Source organism: Jaculus jaculus, chromosome 23 (assembly GCF_020740685.1).
Source record: "Jaculus jaculus isolate mJacJac1 chromosome 23, mJacJac1.mat.Y.cur, whole genome shotgun sequence".
Taxonomy (NCBI): Eukaryota; Metazoa; Chordata; class Mammalia; order Rodentia; family Dipodidae; genus Jaculus; species Jaculus jaculus.
This window is the reverse complement of record NC_059124.1, coordinates 592,588-608,349: the sequence shown is the minus strand read 5'-3', so window position 1 is coordinate 608,349 and position 15,762 is coordinate 592,588. Positions and strand designations below refer to the sequence as shown.

The window sequence follows — 15,762 nt, the reverse complement described above, 5'->3', positions numbered from 1 at the left end:
TTTGAGACTTGTCATGCATCAGCCCATTTGCCAAATTCAGCGAGTTTCAGCTGAGCGCCTATGGACCTGACCCCTTCTAGGTCTCGGGTTACGACCATGAACAAACAACAGTATGTTTACCATCATGGTGAAGTCTAGCTAGGAAAAGGAGCAGGCTCGTAGTAAGCAGGTCAAAGTGGTTAGGCCAGGTGGCAGATGCTTGCAATCCTTCCACTCGGGAGACAAAAGCAGAAGGCTCATTATGAGTCTGAACCCAGCATGGGCTTCAGCAAGACATCGTCTCTTTTTAAAGTTGTTTGAAATATCTTTATTTATTTGCACGCACATGTGTGTGAGAAAGAGAGAGAGAGAAAGAGAGTAAGAATTCACTATGTAGTATCAGGGTGGCCTTGAACTCATGGCAATCCTTCTACCTCTGCCTCCCAAGTGCTGGGGTTAAAGGCGTGCGCCACCACGCCGGGGGCGGGTGACAAGGGCAGAGTGTGTACTCCAGGGCATCTTGCTACTGCAAAGGGATTTCAGATGCACGGCCAGGTTGCGCATCTGGCTTTCCGTGAGTGCTAGGGAACCGAACCTGAGCCGGCACGTTTTGCAAGCAAGCGCCTTTAACCACGAATCCATCTCCCCAGCCCGAAGACCTTGTCTCAAGAGACACCCAAGATTGGCTAGGAAGACGACTCAGTGGTTAAAAGTGCTTGCTTTAAAACATAAGCATTAGAGTCTGCTGGGCCTGCCAAGTTTGACTTCCCAAAACTCACCCGGCCCCCCATGAAAACCTGGGCACCGGCGTGCACATTTGTAGCCCCAGTGGGGTGAGGGCAGCACTGGAGAAGGGCTGGGGCTTGCTGGTGGACAGCAGGCCCAGGCTGAAGGAGAAACCCTGCCTCAAGGAAGACATGTGAGTGAGTGACAAGAGTCCCCCGACCCTCTTTTCTCGCCTCCACATGCACACCTACCCCCGCACACTCACGTTAGCACAGCACACATCACACACCACACATGTAAGCTACACACACACACACACCGTCCTTCCCTCCAAATCCCAAATCAGGCGATTGATCCATCATATAGCAGATTGTCAATATATATAGTTAGTTGTATGGCAGAAAGAGCGAGTGGGTCACTAAGAACTATGTAAGAGAAGCCGGCGTGGTGACACCCGCCTTTGATCCCAGCACGTGGGAGGCAGAATAGGAGGATTGCCGTGAGTTCGAGGCCACAGGGAATTCCACGTCAGCCTGAGCTAGAGTGACACCCTACCTCGGAAAACCAAAAAATAAAAAAGAATTAAGTGAGAGTGATGTGTGCCCATGAAAAGGGCTGGGTAGCCAGGACTGAGAGAGCTTTGCTGAGAATGTTAAGATATTAGTGGACGGTCAGCGTGTCAGGCAAAGGGAGCAGTTGGACCAAGGTCTGGACCAGGAGAGTTTCAGGTGCTTCAGGGGCAGAAGGAGGACTCGACTAGGGGTGTGAGAACGGGGGATCTAGTGGGTGATAGGGAGGTTCTCAAATTAAGTTCATTATTTGCTTCTTTAAAAAAAATTTTTTTTTTGAGGCAAGCCCAACAGACTGGCCTTTTTTAATGGGAGAGAGAGAAAGAGAGAGAATTAGCGGCACTCCAGGGACTCCAGTCACTGTAATCGGACTTCATCTGCATGCCCCCCTTGTGCGCATGTGTGACCCTGCACACGCGCCACCACGCGCATCGGGCTTACATGGGATCTGGGGAGTTGAACATGGGTCCTTAGGCTTTGCAGGAAAGCGCCTTAACCTCTAAGCCACCTCTCCAGCCCCCATTAGTTGCTTCTATTTAGCAAATTAGGAATTAGGTCTAGGGCAGAGAATAGTAGCTTATGATTTGTTGTTAAAAGGTTTATCTTGCTTCTTTTTGAGCATAGACCAAGGGAGGGGTTGGAGCAGGGGCAGCCGGACCACTTAGCAGACTCTTGTGGTGACAGGGTGAAGGAGGTCATGTCTGGCTAGTAGTGGATGGAAGATTGCACACTGACCTTGGAGTTGGTAATATCAAGGTCACCGCTGCCTTTTATAAGAAGAGATTCAGTGGCATGGTGGTGCTGAAAGCTTGGAGTCAGGCTAACAACCATGGGAGGAAGGGGATGAGAGCCAGAAAGCAAAGATACTGCCTACCGTGTTTGGCGTGTAGTGATCTCTGCTACCTTGGCAGGTCACAGCAGAGGTCTCCTCACCTTCTATAAAGGTTGGGTTTAGGGCTGGGGAAATGGCTTAGCAGTTAAGGCATTTGCCTGCAAAGCCTAAGGGCCCTGGTTCGATTCCCCAGGACCCACGTACGCCAGATGCACAAGGGGGTCTCATGTGTCTGGAGTTCGTTTGCAGTGGCTGGAGGCCCTGGTGTGCCCATTCTCTCTTTCTGCCTCTTCCTCTCTAATAAATAAATAGATAATTTTTTAAATTTTAGTTTATGTATAACTTCTCGCATACCTCATTTCCCTGATATAGCTGTGTATCATCCATGTATAAACGTGAAACTCCACGAGGCCAGCAAGGCTGTTTCAGTTAATTTCCCACCCAGCAAAGCAAACTCCTTGGTAATGTTGATTCAATAAACATTAACATGCAAGTCCCAGAGTTGAGGAAGGTGCAAATCCTGAAATGCAGTGAGAAAAGGCACATTCATCTTGGAATAAAGCAAGCTTGTCTTCTATGGTATGATGGAGCCATGAATAAAATGTTGCAAAAGAACAGGAGAGATAGGACTCGCCTGGCCACAAGGGTTAGAAAAGATGACATATGGGCTGGAGAGATGGCTTAGTGGTTAAGGTGCTTGCCTGCAAGGCCTAAGGAGCCAAGTTTGGTTCCTCAGGACATATATTCACACATAAGTCAGAAGTACAAGGTGATGCATGCATCTGGAGGTCCTGGAGTGCCCATTCTCTCTCTTCTCTTCTCTCTGCTTTTTCTCTCTCTCAAATGAATAAATAAGCAAATAACTTAATTTTTTAACAAAAGAAAAGATAACATATATCAAAGACTTGATACATGTTCTAGATTTTAAAGGTGAGCATTGAGTTTTCTAGAAAGATCCACTCCTGTTTCAATATGTAGAGACAGAACGCTTCTAAAGTCCACGCCATTAAAACACATAGCAGTGGGGCATGGTGGCGCACGTCTTTAATCCCAGCACTCGGGAGGCAGAGGTAGGAGGATCGCTGTGAGTTTGAGGCCACCCTGAGACTACAGAGTTAATTCTAGGTCAGCCTGGGCTAGAGTGAGACCCTACCTTGAAAAAACAAACATAACAAAACAAAACAAACAAACAAAGAATAAAACAGTTACAAACACATTTCTTATATTTCAGCCAATACTCCTTGGTCCTAAGGTCTGATTTTGGAGCTAATGAGGAAAGGCATATTTCCATTGTGTAAGTCACTGTAGGATTTGAGAACCGGCAGCATGTTTAAATCTCTTAAGGCACTTCTTTCCGCGTTAGAGAGGGAGAATAAGAACAGTCAGAGTCGGGTGCCTTGGAGAGCAGACTGGGAGCGAGGTCGCATTGTAGTCATCTCAGGGAATGGACTTGACACCAACACCTGGAAATGCAGGGCAGGCTTGACTGGGCAGAAGGATAAGTACAAATGACGAAGGCGTTTTTGTGCCTCTGTGTGTGTTCATGTGCGTGTGTGTGTGTTCATGTGTGCGCAGCTTTGTGTATGTGTGCGTGCACTTGAACATGCGTGTATGTGCATGAAGGCCAGAGGGCAAGTTTGGGTGTCATCTTTAAGAATGCCATCCAGGGCTGGAGAGATGGCTTAGTGGTTAAGCGCTTGCTTATGAAGCCTATGGACCCCGGTTCAAGGCTCGGTTCCCCAGGTCCCACGTTAGCCAGATGCACAAGGGGGCGCACGCGTCTGGAGTTTGTTTGCAGAGGCTGGAAGCCCTGGCACGCCCATTCTCTCTCTCTCCCTCCATCTGTCTTTCTCTCTATGTCTGTCTCTCTCAAATAAATAAATAAACAATGAACAAAAAAAAATATTAAAAAAAAAAGAATGCCATCCACCCCCTTCGAAACAAGGTCTCTTGATGGCCTGGGATCGCTGATTTGGCGAGACTAGCTGGTCAGCCAGGCCTGGAATCCACCTGCCTCCACTTCCCCCGTACTGGGATTATAGGCACCACCACGCCCAGCGCTTCACCATGTGAGCTCTGGGATCAAAGTCAGGTCCTCATGTCTGCAAGTCATTTACCAACTGAGTAATCTTCCCAGCCCAGCAATGTAGGGTTTTTTTGGTGAGTGTGTGTGTGAGTGTGTATGTGTGTGTGTGTGTGCGTGCATGTGGGTGTGTACAGCTGTGTGCATTCTACAACACTTGCGTTGTGGAGGTCAGAGGACAACCTCAAGACTTTGTCCTCCCCTTCTGCCTTGTTTGAAGGCAGGGACTCTGGTTCCCCGCCGCACTCCCTGGCCCACAGGCTTCCGATTCTCCTGCCTCCCCCCACCCCATCTTGTTTCTGGGACATTGGGATTTCATCTGCTGGCACTTTAGGGGCCACTTAAGTACTTGTGGGTGAGCTCTATGGCTCCAAATTACGATAGCCATGCTTCCTCAGCACGCACGTCACATTCCCCAGTCCCAGTGAAGCGGTTTTAATGGAAACCCTAGCTAACCCTGTAGGGAATTCGGAAGATAAAATGACCTTTGAAAGCTGTCCAAAGTTAGGGCAGAAAGATCAGTACTTTATACCCCTCAACAGCCGGACAACTTTGGGCGAATGACTATCTTCGGTAGGACAGGGAGGGAAGAGATTGAGTGTAAGACTTTTGCAGAGACGTTATGGGTCGCCGGGACACTTAATTCTTTATTTGAAGAGTAAGTCAGCGGGGCCCGGCGTGACACAGAAGAAAGACTTCACGTTCTGGTAACTGTGTAGGCATTTATTTTCTGAGCGGATAATGGGATGAGAGGAACTTATTTCTGTTGTTGTTTTCTTATTAGCAAGTAAACACTGTGACCGTCCCAGTAGTTGAAGCATGTGTAAGATGAATGCTGTAGACCGATGGAGGTCTGAGGTACAATTCTACCTTCCCTGGGCTGGTGGCTTGTCTCAGCCCTTTATTCGGGAATGTTCCAAAGATGCTCTCGAGGCAAGGTGGAGTACGTTCCTGCAGCAATCCTGGCTGGGGATCTTCCTGGGGGAGGAGCAGGCTGCTGCAAGGACCTCTTCATATCCACATCTTTGTGATGACCTTCGAGGTAAAAATGTGAGCAGTGTAAGCGTGGTGAGCTGCAAACAGAATTATAACTCTGTCCTTCATCCTTGAGCACCTGTGGGTGATCGAAGTGCATGCTGGGTGCCGGGGAAGATGGATGTGTGGCCACCCGCACTTTCCACTCTGTGCACACGTGAAGATTGCGCTTTGATTTGTGGATGCAGCCATGACTTGCAAAGCCTGTCACCATTTGCAACTTATAGTTATCCCAGGGCCTTGATGGGAAAAAAAAAAATGAGCCGTTCTGTTCCCAACCACTGTATACCACCAGACTGATGTGTCCACTAAATTAACAACACCGGACTAGTCATTACACCAAGAGCCTTCACCAAAGCCATTACAATCCTGTATCCTTGTTTCTGTTTGGATTCAGCAAACTTGTTCTGGTGCCAGATGAAATGGCCATTGGAAGAATCCTCAGTGAATGAAGGGTTGCCAACATAAAATAGAAAAGGTGGGCACTGATGTCGGATGGGTCGGATGAGGTTGTCTAAGAGAATAGAATTAGAAGGTATGCCAAGAATGTAGTCAGAATACGATGGAGCCACACGAAGTGTTCCTTTTCTCACTCTCCCCAAACATTATCTTGCTTTGCGTAGTAACTGAAAGTGACTTTATAAGCTCAATTTATGACTGCTGAGGGTATTCAAAGAAGAGCTGAGGGTGGGGGCCATCAGGTTGGTGTTTTATAGATTTGTTCGAGTTCAATGTCTTTAGCATGAAGCATTCTGAAGTGGACACCCGCTGGCTTTCCTCAGAGTTTACTCTTGCTGCACATTTGAGGCCGCTCTGGCACCACGGCTATGCCACACGCAGGGATGTTGTGCGCATGCCAGAGTCGCTGGTCCTAGGCTCTGTTTGAATGTCACACAGCATTGTCTTATTTCATTTGCAGTTTGAATTTCTTTCGCCCAATCCCTGGACATGCTGAAAAACATTTGACAGCCTTTTTCACTTTGTATAACTACTGGGTGTATGGAAACTCCCAGGGTAATAGTTCCCATTTGAGAATCTCCCAGATTCTGTTCAGCTAGTGTTCTAACAAGAAAACAAACAGATATCTCTTGACAGCAATAGCTATTGGAGGTGAGTAGCTCAGTTACTGGACTTCCTCCTCTCTTGTTTGCCGGTTCTCTGTGGGTCCCCAGTCACTGTTGGGACCATTAAGCTTCATCATCCCAGAATCCCCTTACCTTAGTCCTTTAGAACAGCTATAAAAACACCACCATAGGGCTGGAGGGATGGCTTAGTGGTTAAGACATTTGCCTGCAAAGCCAAAGGACCCTGGTTTGATTCCCTAGGACCCACATTAGCCAGATGTACAAGGGGGTGCACACATCTGGAATTTGTTTGCAGTGGATGGAGGCCTTGGTGTGCCCATTCTCTTTCTGTCTCTCTGACAAATAAATACATAAATATTTTAAAAAATGCCACCACCATAAACTGTGAAGCTTATAAGCAACAGAAGTTTAGTTTTCAAAGTTCTGGAGTGTGGAAAGTCTAAGGTCAAGGTGTCAGCAGATTTGGTGTCCAGTGGGGACTCACTGTCTGGTTTACAGATGACATCTTCTCTCTGTATCCACAAGGTGGAAGGCTTAGGACAAATCACTAGTCTCATTTATAAGGACACAAACTCCCATCTTTTAGGGCCCAACTCTCATAACCTAACCACCTCCCAAAGGCCCACACCTCCTAAGATATCTCCTCGGGGGTTAGGGTTGCAACATACGGCCAGAGAGACACAGCAAACACCCCATAGTACAACAGTAACCGACTACCCAAGAATAGGCCATCTTTGTCTGAAGGACAGTCCTTGTGTTGAAGTCCAGGAGCAGGCATTGCCCATGGTTGGGAATGGACACGTTTGATATTAATTATTCTACCTTGAATTAATTCCCTTAACTCCACCTGTTTTTTAAATTTTATTTTAGAGAGAGGGAGAGACAGAGACAGAGAGTCAGAGAGACAGGATTGGCACCCAAAGCCTCAGCCACTGAAATCTAACTCCAGATGCTTGTGCCACCTAGTGGGATCTGGAGAATTGAACATGGGTCCTTAAGCTTCGCAGGCAAGCGTCTTAACTGCTAAGTCATCTCTCTTGCTCCCCACCTGCTTTTTTGCCTCTTCTTCCTTACTTCTCTGAATTTTGTGTCCCTTTTTATATACACTATGCATGTACTGTGCATGTTTGGGTACATGTGTGTCGAGGTGCATGTGAAGACCAGAGATCAATGTCAGGTTTTTCCTCAATTGTCCTTCCACCTTTTTTGAGATAGGGTCTCTCACTGAACCTGGGCGTCACTGGCTCATTTAGACTAGAAGACCAGCAACGCCTGGGATCCATCTCTCTCAGCCCCTCCCCAGTGCTGGGATTACAAGTGCGTGACACTACACCTGGCATTTTCCATGGGTGACGGGGATCCGAACCCAGATCCTCAGGCCTGCATGGCAAGCACTTTAGCCACTGAGCCGTCTCCCCAGACCTTCCTTGGGCTTATCAAACTCCTCTTCAACTGTATGTTCAACTCTAGAGGAAGTAGGCAAGATAAATGCTTATTTATTTTTAACCCTTAGCAGGAAGACTCACCCCCAGGGAGTAAAGATCTCCTTTCTTCATTTTAGACAGGCTGATAGAAATAGGAAACATCTAAGCCACAAGACAGACGTGAGCAGTGTAGCAGAGCCAAGGGGCTGGGTGTTCCTTTTTCCTATCAGGGTCCCAGGAGACCAGCTCGATAGTTCCCAGCCTTTTCTTTAAATGTTGGCTGCTCAACAAGTGCTTAGACATTTCTCAGCTGTACGACAATATATTTCTGAAGTAAGAGATCACTATATAATTTTACACAAAGGCTTGGTTCTTGGTCTCTTGTAAGTGGACATTGAGGCCCCACTTGTGATGAGCAAAAGGAACTGCTGCTTGGAGAGAGACACAACTGCATTAGCTTGGATTGTTGCAAAATGGATATGAGCCATCAGATGGAAGGCGGGGGGGCACAGACCAAGAAAAGTGATGCTATTACCCAGCAGAAAATCAGGGGGAAATGGGCTGGAAGGGAGGGACAAGGCTGGGAGGGTGCTTATTGTGTGGTTTCAAGTTCTTGTAGCTGTCGGGTGGAGGTAAAATACTGAGCTTGACATCTCAGAACAGCAGCTGAAATGCATCTTAAGGTGGGAGAAATTGAAAATGTCTTTGCTCTGAAAAGGAAGGGGAAACCAAAAGATGCTCAGAATTGGGGTGTTTCTGTAATACTCAGACCGATCTAAGACCTGTGGCAGCATATGGGTAAAAAAGCAGGCATCTTTTTATGTTGCCCTAAAATCTACTATAATCACACATGAGTCTGGCTACCAGTAATTTGAACATATGGTTTAGGTACACTGTTTGAGCCTCGCTCTAAGACTCTAACAAAAGTTAGAGAGCAAGCTAATCTAACAGAGTGCCATGAGGCTGGGCCTGATGACACGGATCTCTCACCCTAGTTACTGAAGAGGTTGAGGCAGGAGGGCTGGAAGTTCAAAGCCTGCCTGAGTGGATTCAAGGCTCTCCTGAGAAACTTAGCGAGACCCTGTCTCAAAGCAAAATCAGAGAAGGATGGTGGGGAAAAGGAAGGGAAGAGAGGAGCGAGAGAGAGAGGAAGAGAGACAACAAGCTGGGGATGTGGCTCAGTGGCAGAGTGTATACGGAGCATGTGTGAGGCTCTAGGTTGAATCCCAGTACTGTGGGAAAACTGGCATGTCTAGCCATGCCTCTCCCTGGCATCCAGAGCTGCTATCAGCCATATTCTGGTCCGGTGGGCTTACTCTGCCTCTACAGACAGGTCTAGGGGCAGACCCCTGGCACTTGAGATAGTCAGTCTGTCCCTGAAGGATACACGTCTGGAATCTAGAAATGTAAAAATCTTTGAAGGGGGTATGTCTATGTATCTGCGTGTGTGTGTGTGGGTGGGTGTCCCCGTATGAGCATGTGTGTAACTCATAGATTGCAGCACCTAACATAAGCTGGCAAAGGACCACTTACCGTCGTCTGTCCAGTCTATGTGATTCTTCATGTTCTGCTGTAGAAATCTGAACCTATTTGATGGGGGGGCCTGTCTTAGGCTCTGCTCCAGAGGACTTTAGGTGTTGAGTACAGACCTATGTTGATTCTTCTCTAAATTCCGGGAGATACTTTTAGGAATAAAGTTGCTATGAGCCAGGCACACTCGAGAGGAAGAGGTAGGAGGATGGCCAAGAGTTCGAGGCCATCCTGAGACTAGAGAGTGAATTCCAGGTCACTCCGGGCTAGAGCGAGGCCCTACCTGAAAAAACAATGCAAAACAACAACATCAACAAAAAGGCGCCACACATGTTAGCAATTTAAATACATTGAGAAGTTTTAACATGAAAGGTACTATATGCAAAAATAATGAGCACAAACCTTCCTGTTCAAGTCACGCAAAGTTTCCATGCCTGTCGTTGACTTCTCTTCCTCTCTCTCTTTTCCCCTCGCTTTTACCACCGCAGGACGAGTCCTCGATGTTCTTCCAGTTCGGTCCGTCCATCGAGCAGCAGGCTTCCGTCATGCTCAACATCATGGAGGAGTATGACTGGTACATCTTCTCCATCGTCACCACCTACTTCCCCGGCTACCAGGACTTCGTGAACAAGATCCGCAGCACCATCGAGAACAGCTTCGTGGGCTGGGAGCTCGAGGAGGTGCTCCTGCTGGACATGTCTCTGGATGACGGCGACTCCAAGATCCAAAACCAGCTCAAGAAGCTGCAGAGCCCCATCATTCTGCTTTACTGCACCAAGGAGGAGGCCGCCTACATCTTCGAAGTCGCCAACTCGGTGGGGCTCACTGGCTACGGCTACACGTGGATCGTGCCGAGTCTGGTGGCGGGAGACACGGACACGGTGCCCTCCGAGTTCCCCACGGGGCTCATCTCCGTGTCCTACGACGAGTGGGACTACGGCCTCCCGGCCAGGGTGCGAGACGGGATCGCCATCATCACCACGGCTGCTTCCGACATGCTGTCGGAGCACAGCTTCATCCCCGAGCCCAAGAGCAGCTGCTACAATACCCACGAGAAGCGGATCTACCAGTCCAACATGCTGAATAGGTGAGCGCGGCGCCGGGGCGCACGGCGGGGCCGGGCCGGGAGCGCCCCAGGCGGGCAGGGCTGGCGAGGGCCGTCGGGATGGCATCAGGGAGCAAGAAGGCTGGCCTTGAGATGGCACGCGTTCCAAAGCGCAGGGCTTGCTGTGCCGTGTTCTCATTCTCTAAGACGCACAGCCCCCCACCACCCAGCCGGGCATTTCCCCTGCGCTGGGTGCTGACCTCATGGGGCCTCCTGGGCAATCCGGTTTAACTGAGGCTCCAGCGTCCTTTCCATTGCATCCTATAAGAGCCTAAGGCGTGTGGATGTACCTTGTGGTCTGTCCTCACGCTGCCGAGGGAGCGGATCAGCTTGGAGCTGAACGCACCTCCCGGATCCTTAACCTGGAGCGGTGCAGTAGACGTATGGGGAAAACGTGATGGAACAAAAACCAGGTTCCATGGATCCGCTTAGCATATGAAGTGCTCTTGCCTTAAAAGAGTGTACGTGGTTCTTTTTTCTTTGTTTTTTTTTTCATTTGTTTGTTCGTTTTGTTTTTCGAGGTAGGGTCTCGCTCTAGCCCAGGCTGACCTGGAATTCACTATGTAGTCTCGGGGTGGCCTTGAACTCACGGTGATCCTCCTACCTCTGCCTCCCGAGTGTTGGGATTAAAGGCATGCGCAGCCATGTCGGGCTACATGGTTCTTATCACATCCTTTGATTTCCTGCTCTGTCTCTGGGAATCAGAAGGCCAGGGGAAGAGGGAGTTTCGATGGCTGCATCTAGCCTGGTGTGCTCAGCAAGAGAAAGGTGTCCGTGTTAGTCACTTTTTGCTGCTGTGACAAAATCACTGGCAGAGACAGCTTACAAGGAGGGAAGATTGATCCTGGCTTGGTCTCTGAGGCGTTAGCCCCCCCCCCACCACCACCGTGGTTGGCTACCTCTGTGGTATCTTGGCCAGGCCAACTCCCAGAGTGTCTATCACCTCCCAAAATAGCTCCACCAGCTGGGAACCGACCCGATGGGAGACACCAGAGCCCATGGGAGACAGTTCTGATTCAAAGCATAGCTGCTGGGGTGCCAGCCACGTCTGCAGGGCGTCCTGTCTAGAGTGTCGCTTGCCGGCTCGAGGACAAAGACTCTCCACGGCACTTTTGTGGCTTTGGTATCTGTGTAAATTTTGGTGTGGATGCCAATTGTCAAAATTCAGGCAGAACAGGAGAACGCAAGAAGAAAATTAAAGTGGCGGCAACTCCCCCTAACCAGATCTAACTTCTGTTGAAGTAGTTATTGGGCACAGCAGACGTGTCCCCGAGCCTGCATAGGCACCTGCACAGGTGTAAATCTGTATTCTTCTATAAGCAAAGTGTAACTCCACCTCCTTCACTCGACACCATGTTTTACACAGCCATGTTTTTTTAAAAAAGATTATTTTGAATGATTTAGACATACAGAAAGGTATTCAGGAATAGTTAATGCACACACAAGTCTCCATCAGCCAGATTATGAAGTAAAATATTTGAAAGTATGCTCTGCAGGATGGAGTGGGGGCAGATGGCTAGGTGGGTAAGGGCACTTTCTTGCAAAGCCTGATGGCTTGGGTTCGGGTCCTTAGTACACACAGACAGCCAGATGCATAAAATGGTGCCTGTGCTTGGAGTTTGTTTGCAGTGGCAAGAGTCCCTGCAAAGCCCAAACTCATTCTCCTTCTCTCTCTCCTCACAAATAAAAATCGAAAGTTTCTGAAGCAGCGTGCTCTGGGAAAATCAGTACATTTGGTGAAGGTTTGCATGGATGCGTGCGCATCCTTGTGTGACTTCTGGAAGGAAGTCGGACTGTATTCCCTAAATGAAGCTCTTCATTTAAGGTTGAAATCAAAAGTTGCTTTAATGAGACAGTCTCCGTGATCTCATCCTAATGTCCTCCCTTGGCAGCTTGGCTCTTCTGCCATCCTGGGTATTGCCCTTTGTTTGGTACAGATGGTCTTGGCGCCCTTCTCTCCCAGGCTGCCCCATCTCGGGGTCCTTGGGGTATTCTCCCCCCACCATATCCCTGCTTCTCAATCTGCTTCACTTCTCTTCTTTTCACATTAGTTGCCAAGGACCCAAGGTTGTATCTTCTTCAAGTTAACATCTCTGGCCATAGCCTTAGCTCAAGTTTATATTTTTATTTTACTATTTTTTGAGGTCCTAGATTAGTTAAGTGTTTGACACCTGAGCTACATCTCCAGCCCCCCTTTTCGCTTTTATTTTGAGAAAGGGTCTCACTATGTTGCATATAAAGAACTTGAACTGTCTGCATAGCCCAAGCACACCTTGAACTTGGGATCCTCTTGCCTCAGCCTCTCAGGTAGCTAGGATTATAAGCCTGAGCCACCAGGTGCAGCTTTGACTTTGCATCCTTTTTTAGAGATTAACAAAGATTTTTGTTTTAATTTAATGAAAAGATATTGAGATAATGAGGAGGCAAAAGCCCAGCAAGCGTCCAGCCGGAGGTTGGAGAGGTTAAAGATGCTTGTTTACAAGACTGACAGCCCAGGTTCGAATCCCCAGTACCCACAAAAAGCAGCACCCAAAAAGTGCTGCATGTGTCTGAAGACTGTTTGTAGGAGGAGGAGGCCCTGGTGTGCCCATTCTCTCCCTCCTTCAAATAAATAAAATTTTTTAAAAATTATGACAGAGAGAGAGTGAGAGAATGGGCCTACCAGGACCTCCAGCCATTGCAGTCAAACTCCAGACACGTGCGCCACCTTGTGCGCATATGTGACTTGCATCACCTTGTGCTTCTAGCTTACATGGGACCTGGAGAGTTGAACATGAGTCCTTAGGCTTCGCAGGCAAGTGCCTTAACCGCTAAGCCGTCTCTCCGGCCCAAGAATAAACATTTTTAAAAGGGTCAAGCTGGGCAAGGGGCTCTTGGGGGACAGCTCTGTGCTGGATTTGAGGGGAGCAGGAGACAGCCCCGCAGGTGGAAGTGGTTCTCCCAAGTGCTGCCCGACGACTCAAAGGCAAGAGAAGCAGAGGGAGCGAAAAGTGTGGGGAGGGCAGAAGAGGCAGCCGAGTCTCCCCCCGCCCCAACGCCTCAGCCCAGTCAAAACAGCCCCTTCGAATTCATATCATCCCAGGAGCAAAGGGCACTTTGGGTTTAAGCCTGAACCTCACTGTCCGGCCATGGCTGTCGCTGTAACCCAGGGAGCCCCAGGCAAGCCGCAGTGAACCCCACGAGTGGAAACGGGACCTGCGCCCCGGCCTGCCCTGTTCCTCTCCAAGCGCTGTCTTGAGACACACGCGGTGTGTGCCATCCGGGTGGCAGGGCTCGTGTGGATCCAGAGGCCAAGCAGGATTTGGGTCACTGTCCCTCAAGCCACATCTCATCCCCATCTAAGGACACCACTCCAGAAGCTGCCATGGCAGAGGGTTTCCAAGCAGCCCAGGCGTGGTGGGCGGGGCAGGCGGCAGTCCTCGTAAATGAGACTCCTTCTCAGCAGGGGAAAGACAGGAATCCAAGAGGTGTAGAGCGAGTCCTGGGCTTCGAACAGAGCCAGGCAGCAGAGGGCACTTTCCGGGCTTAGGGGCCGCTTGGCAAGGAGCAGCTGTTCACTGAGCAGCTGGGAGGTCAGCTGAACCAGAGAGCTCAGCAACCGGTTCCCCAGACTGTAAGCCTCGGACGCGCCGTGTTGGAGGGCATGGCGACCAGTGAGCAGTCGCTCTCACGTGCCACAGAGCCCTGGCACGCAGGCTGGGAGAACTGGTACCTGAGAAGAGGGCTTGGCAGCGGGCGCCAGAGAGCAGCCCCGTCGAGGTTTCCCCAGTGAAGTCCTCGTCACGGGATGGAGTCGTCACTGTCCCCTGAACACCAAGCCCCAGCTCCCCCTCTGCACTGACGGCGAAGTCCTCGACCACCGCGCTGCAAAGCCAGGCTCCGAGCCACCCTTCCTGAGGTCCCACTAGCAGGAAATAGCGGTTTCCAGGGCAGCTGGTGAGTTTCCAGGTTCGCCCCAGCCTTTTTACATGACCGTGGGCCATCGCTGTAGTCTTGGTCACCTGAGAAGTTGGATCCAGGGAAGACCCTGTCAGCGCAGCAATCTCCTGGACGGAGTGAACGGACAGGGCCCCCGGCCTTGGGTAGCTGTGTGACTTGACTCCAACATTCGCCTCTAGCAAGTCCTGGCTGTCCACGGAAGAAAGACAGAAGGACTGTCTCCAGCCACTGGCGTCCAAGCAGATCCCAAGGAGGACGGAGAGGGACCATGAGGGAATTCTGCCCACTCCAAAACCCATGGGGGCCCGAGGTCACTTTTACCTGGAGCAGCCACCTCTATCCCTGAGCCTCAGCTGGTTCTTAGAAATACTTGGCTGGCTGGGTTCTGAGGGCAATGCAGGCACCAGGCATTCCAGCCCCCAGAAGGGGCCCAGACCATCCTTGTGAGAGGGTTGGACCACAGTCCTCACTGGGGGAGGGAAAGCCCATGAGAACGGAGGGCTGGGAGATTAACTCTGTTCCTTTGGCTCCACATGCCAGCTGCATCTCGCCATACCAAAGCTGAGCTGTTCATCTTTTTCCCCATCATCTTCTGTCTTTGAGCCAGATCTATATGGTCTGTGACGTGTCCTACATATGCTCTGTCCCATATCCTAGATACTTCATGGCCAGTCATGACACATTCTGTAGATGTGAGTCTTAACGTACCTCTTAATGAGAAGGAATCAGGTAGCTTTATTAGGCAATTAGGGTACCTGAGCCCCTGAATATAAAAAGGCAGGAAGGTCTACCCTCAAAATCTGCACTCGCGGGCTGCAGAGATGGTTTAGCAGTTAAGGTGCTGGCCTGCAAAGCCAAAGGATTCCCCAAGACCAGCGTAAGCCAGATGCACAAGATGGCACATGCGTCTGGAGTTTATTTGCAGTGGCTGAAGGTCCTGGTGTGTCCATTCTCTCTTTAATAAATAAAAAAAATCAAAATCAATATTTTTAAAAAATCTGCACTTGCTAGAGATTAAAGGATGACCCCAATTGGGCTGAGACAAGGGGAGAACCCTCTGACCCTTACTCCCACATGGGCTCCTTACCCCCCTCTGCCCTCCACGTGGCAGGAGCTCTTTGTACTTTCTTTTCCATCCTCACTAAGTCTCTTTTCACATTTCTTCCAGGCCCAACCCACGGGCTCTCAGACCATGTAAGCATATTCAATTTTCCTTTCCTTGGTTCTGTACTTCCCTCAATAAATATAATTTCATAATTATCCTTCTCAGTCTCATTTTATCTAATTCTTTGGTTAGAAGTAGACACGAACCTAGGGTCTGTGGTTCAAGGACTTTCCTGAACCCCTGACACCCCATCTTTCTGCCGTGTGCCAGCCCATCTCTTCTTACTAGCCTGGCTCCAGGGCCTCGTCCATCACCCCCCCCCCAGTTCTGCCTCTTTCCCATGTAAATTG

The 15,762-nt window shown here is 49.5% G+C and overlaps 1 protein-coding gene across 5 annotated transcripts in view; it reads left to right on the top strand.

The window, feature by feature from the left end:
• Grin2b (glutamate ionotropic receptor NMDA type subunit 2B) overlaps positions 1–15,762 on the top strand; it is a 632,026-nt gene that overhangs the window by 371,168 nt on the left and 245,096 nt on the right. For all 5 annotated transcript variants that reach the window (XM_045139704.1, XM_045139703.1, XM_045139702.1 and 2 more), the window contains one exon: positions 9,752–10,350. In XM_045139704.1, coding sequence (XP_044995639.1) covers positions 9,752–10,350 — 599 coding nt within the window. The remainder of the gene's footprint in view (positions 1–9,751; positions 10,351–15,762) is intronic.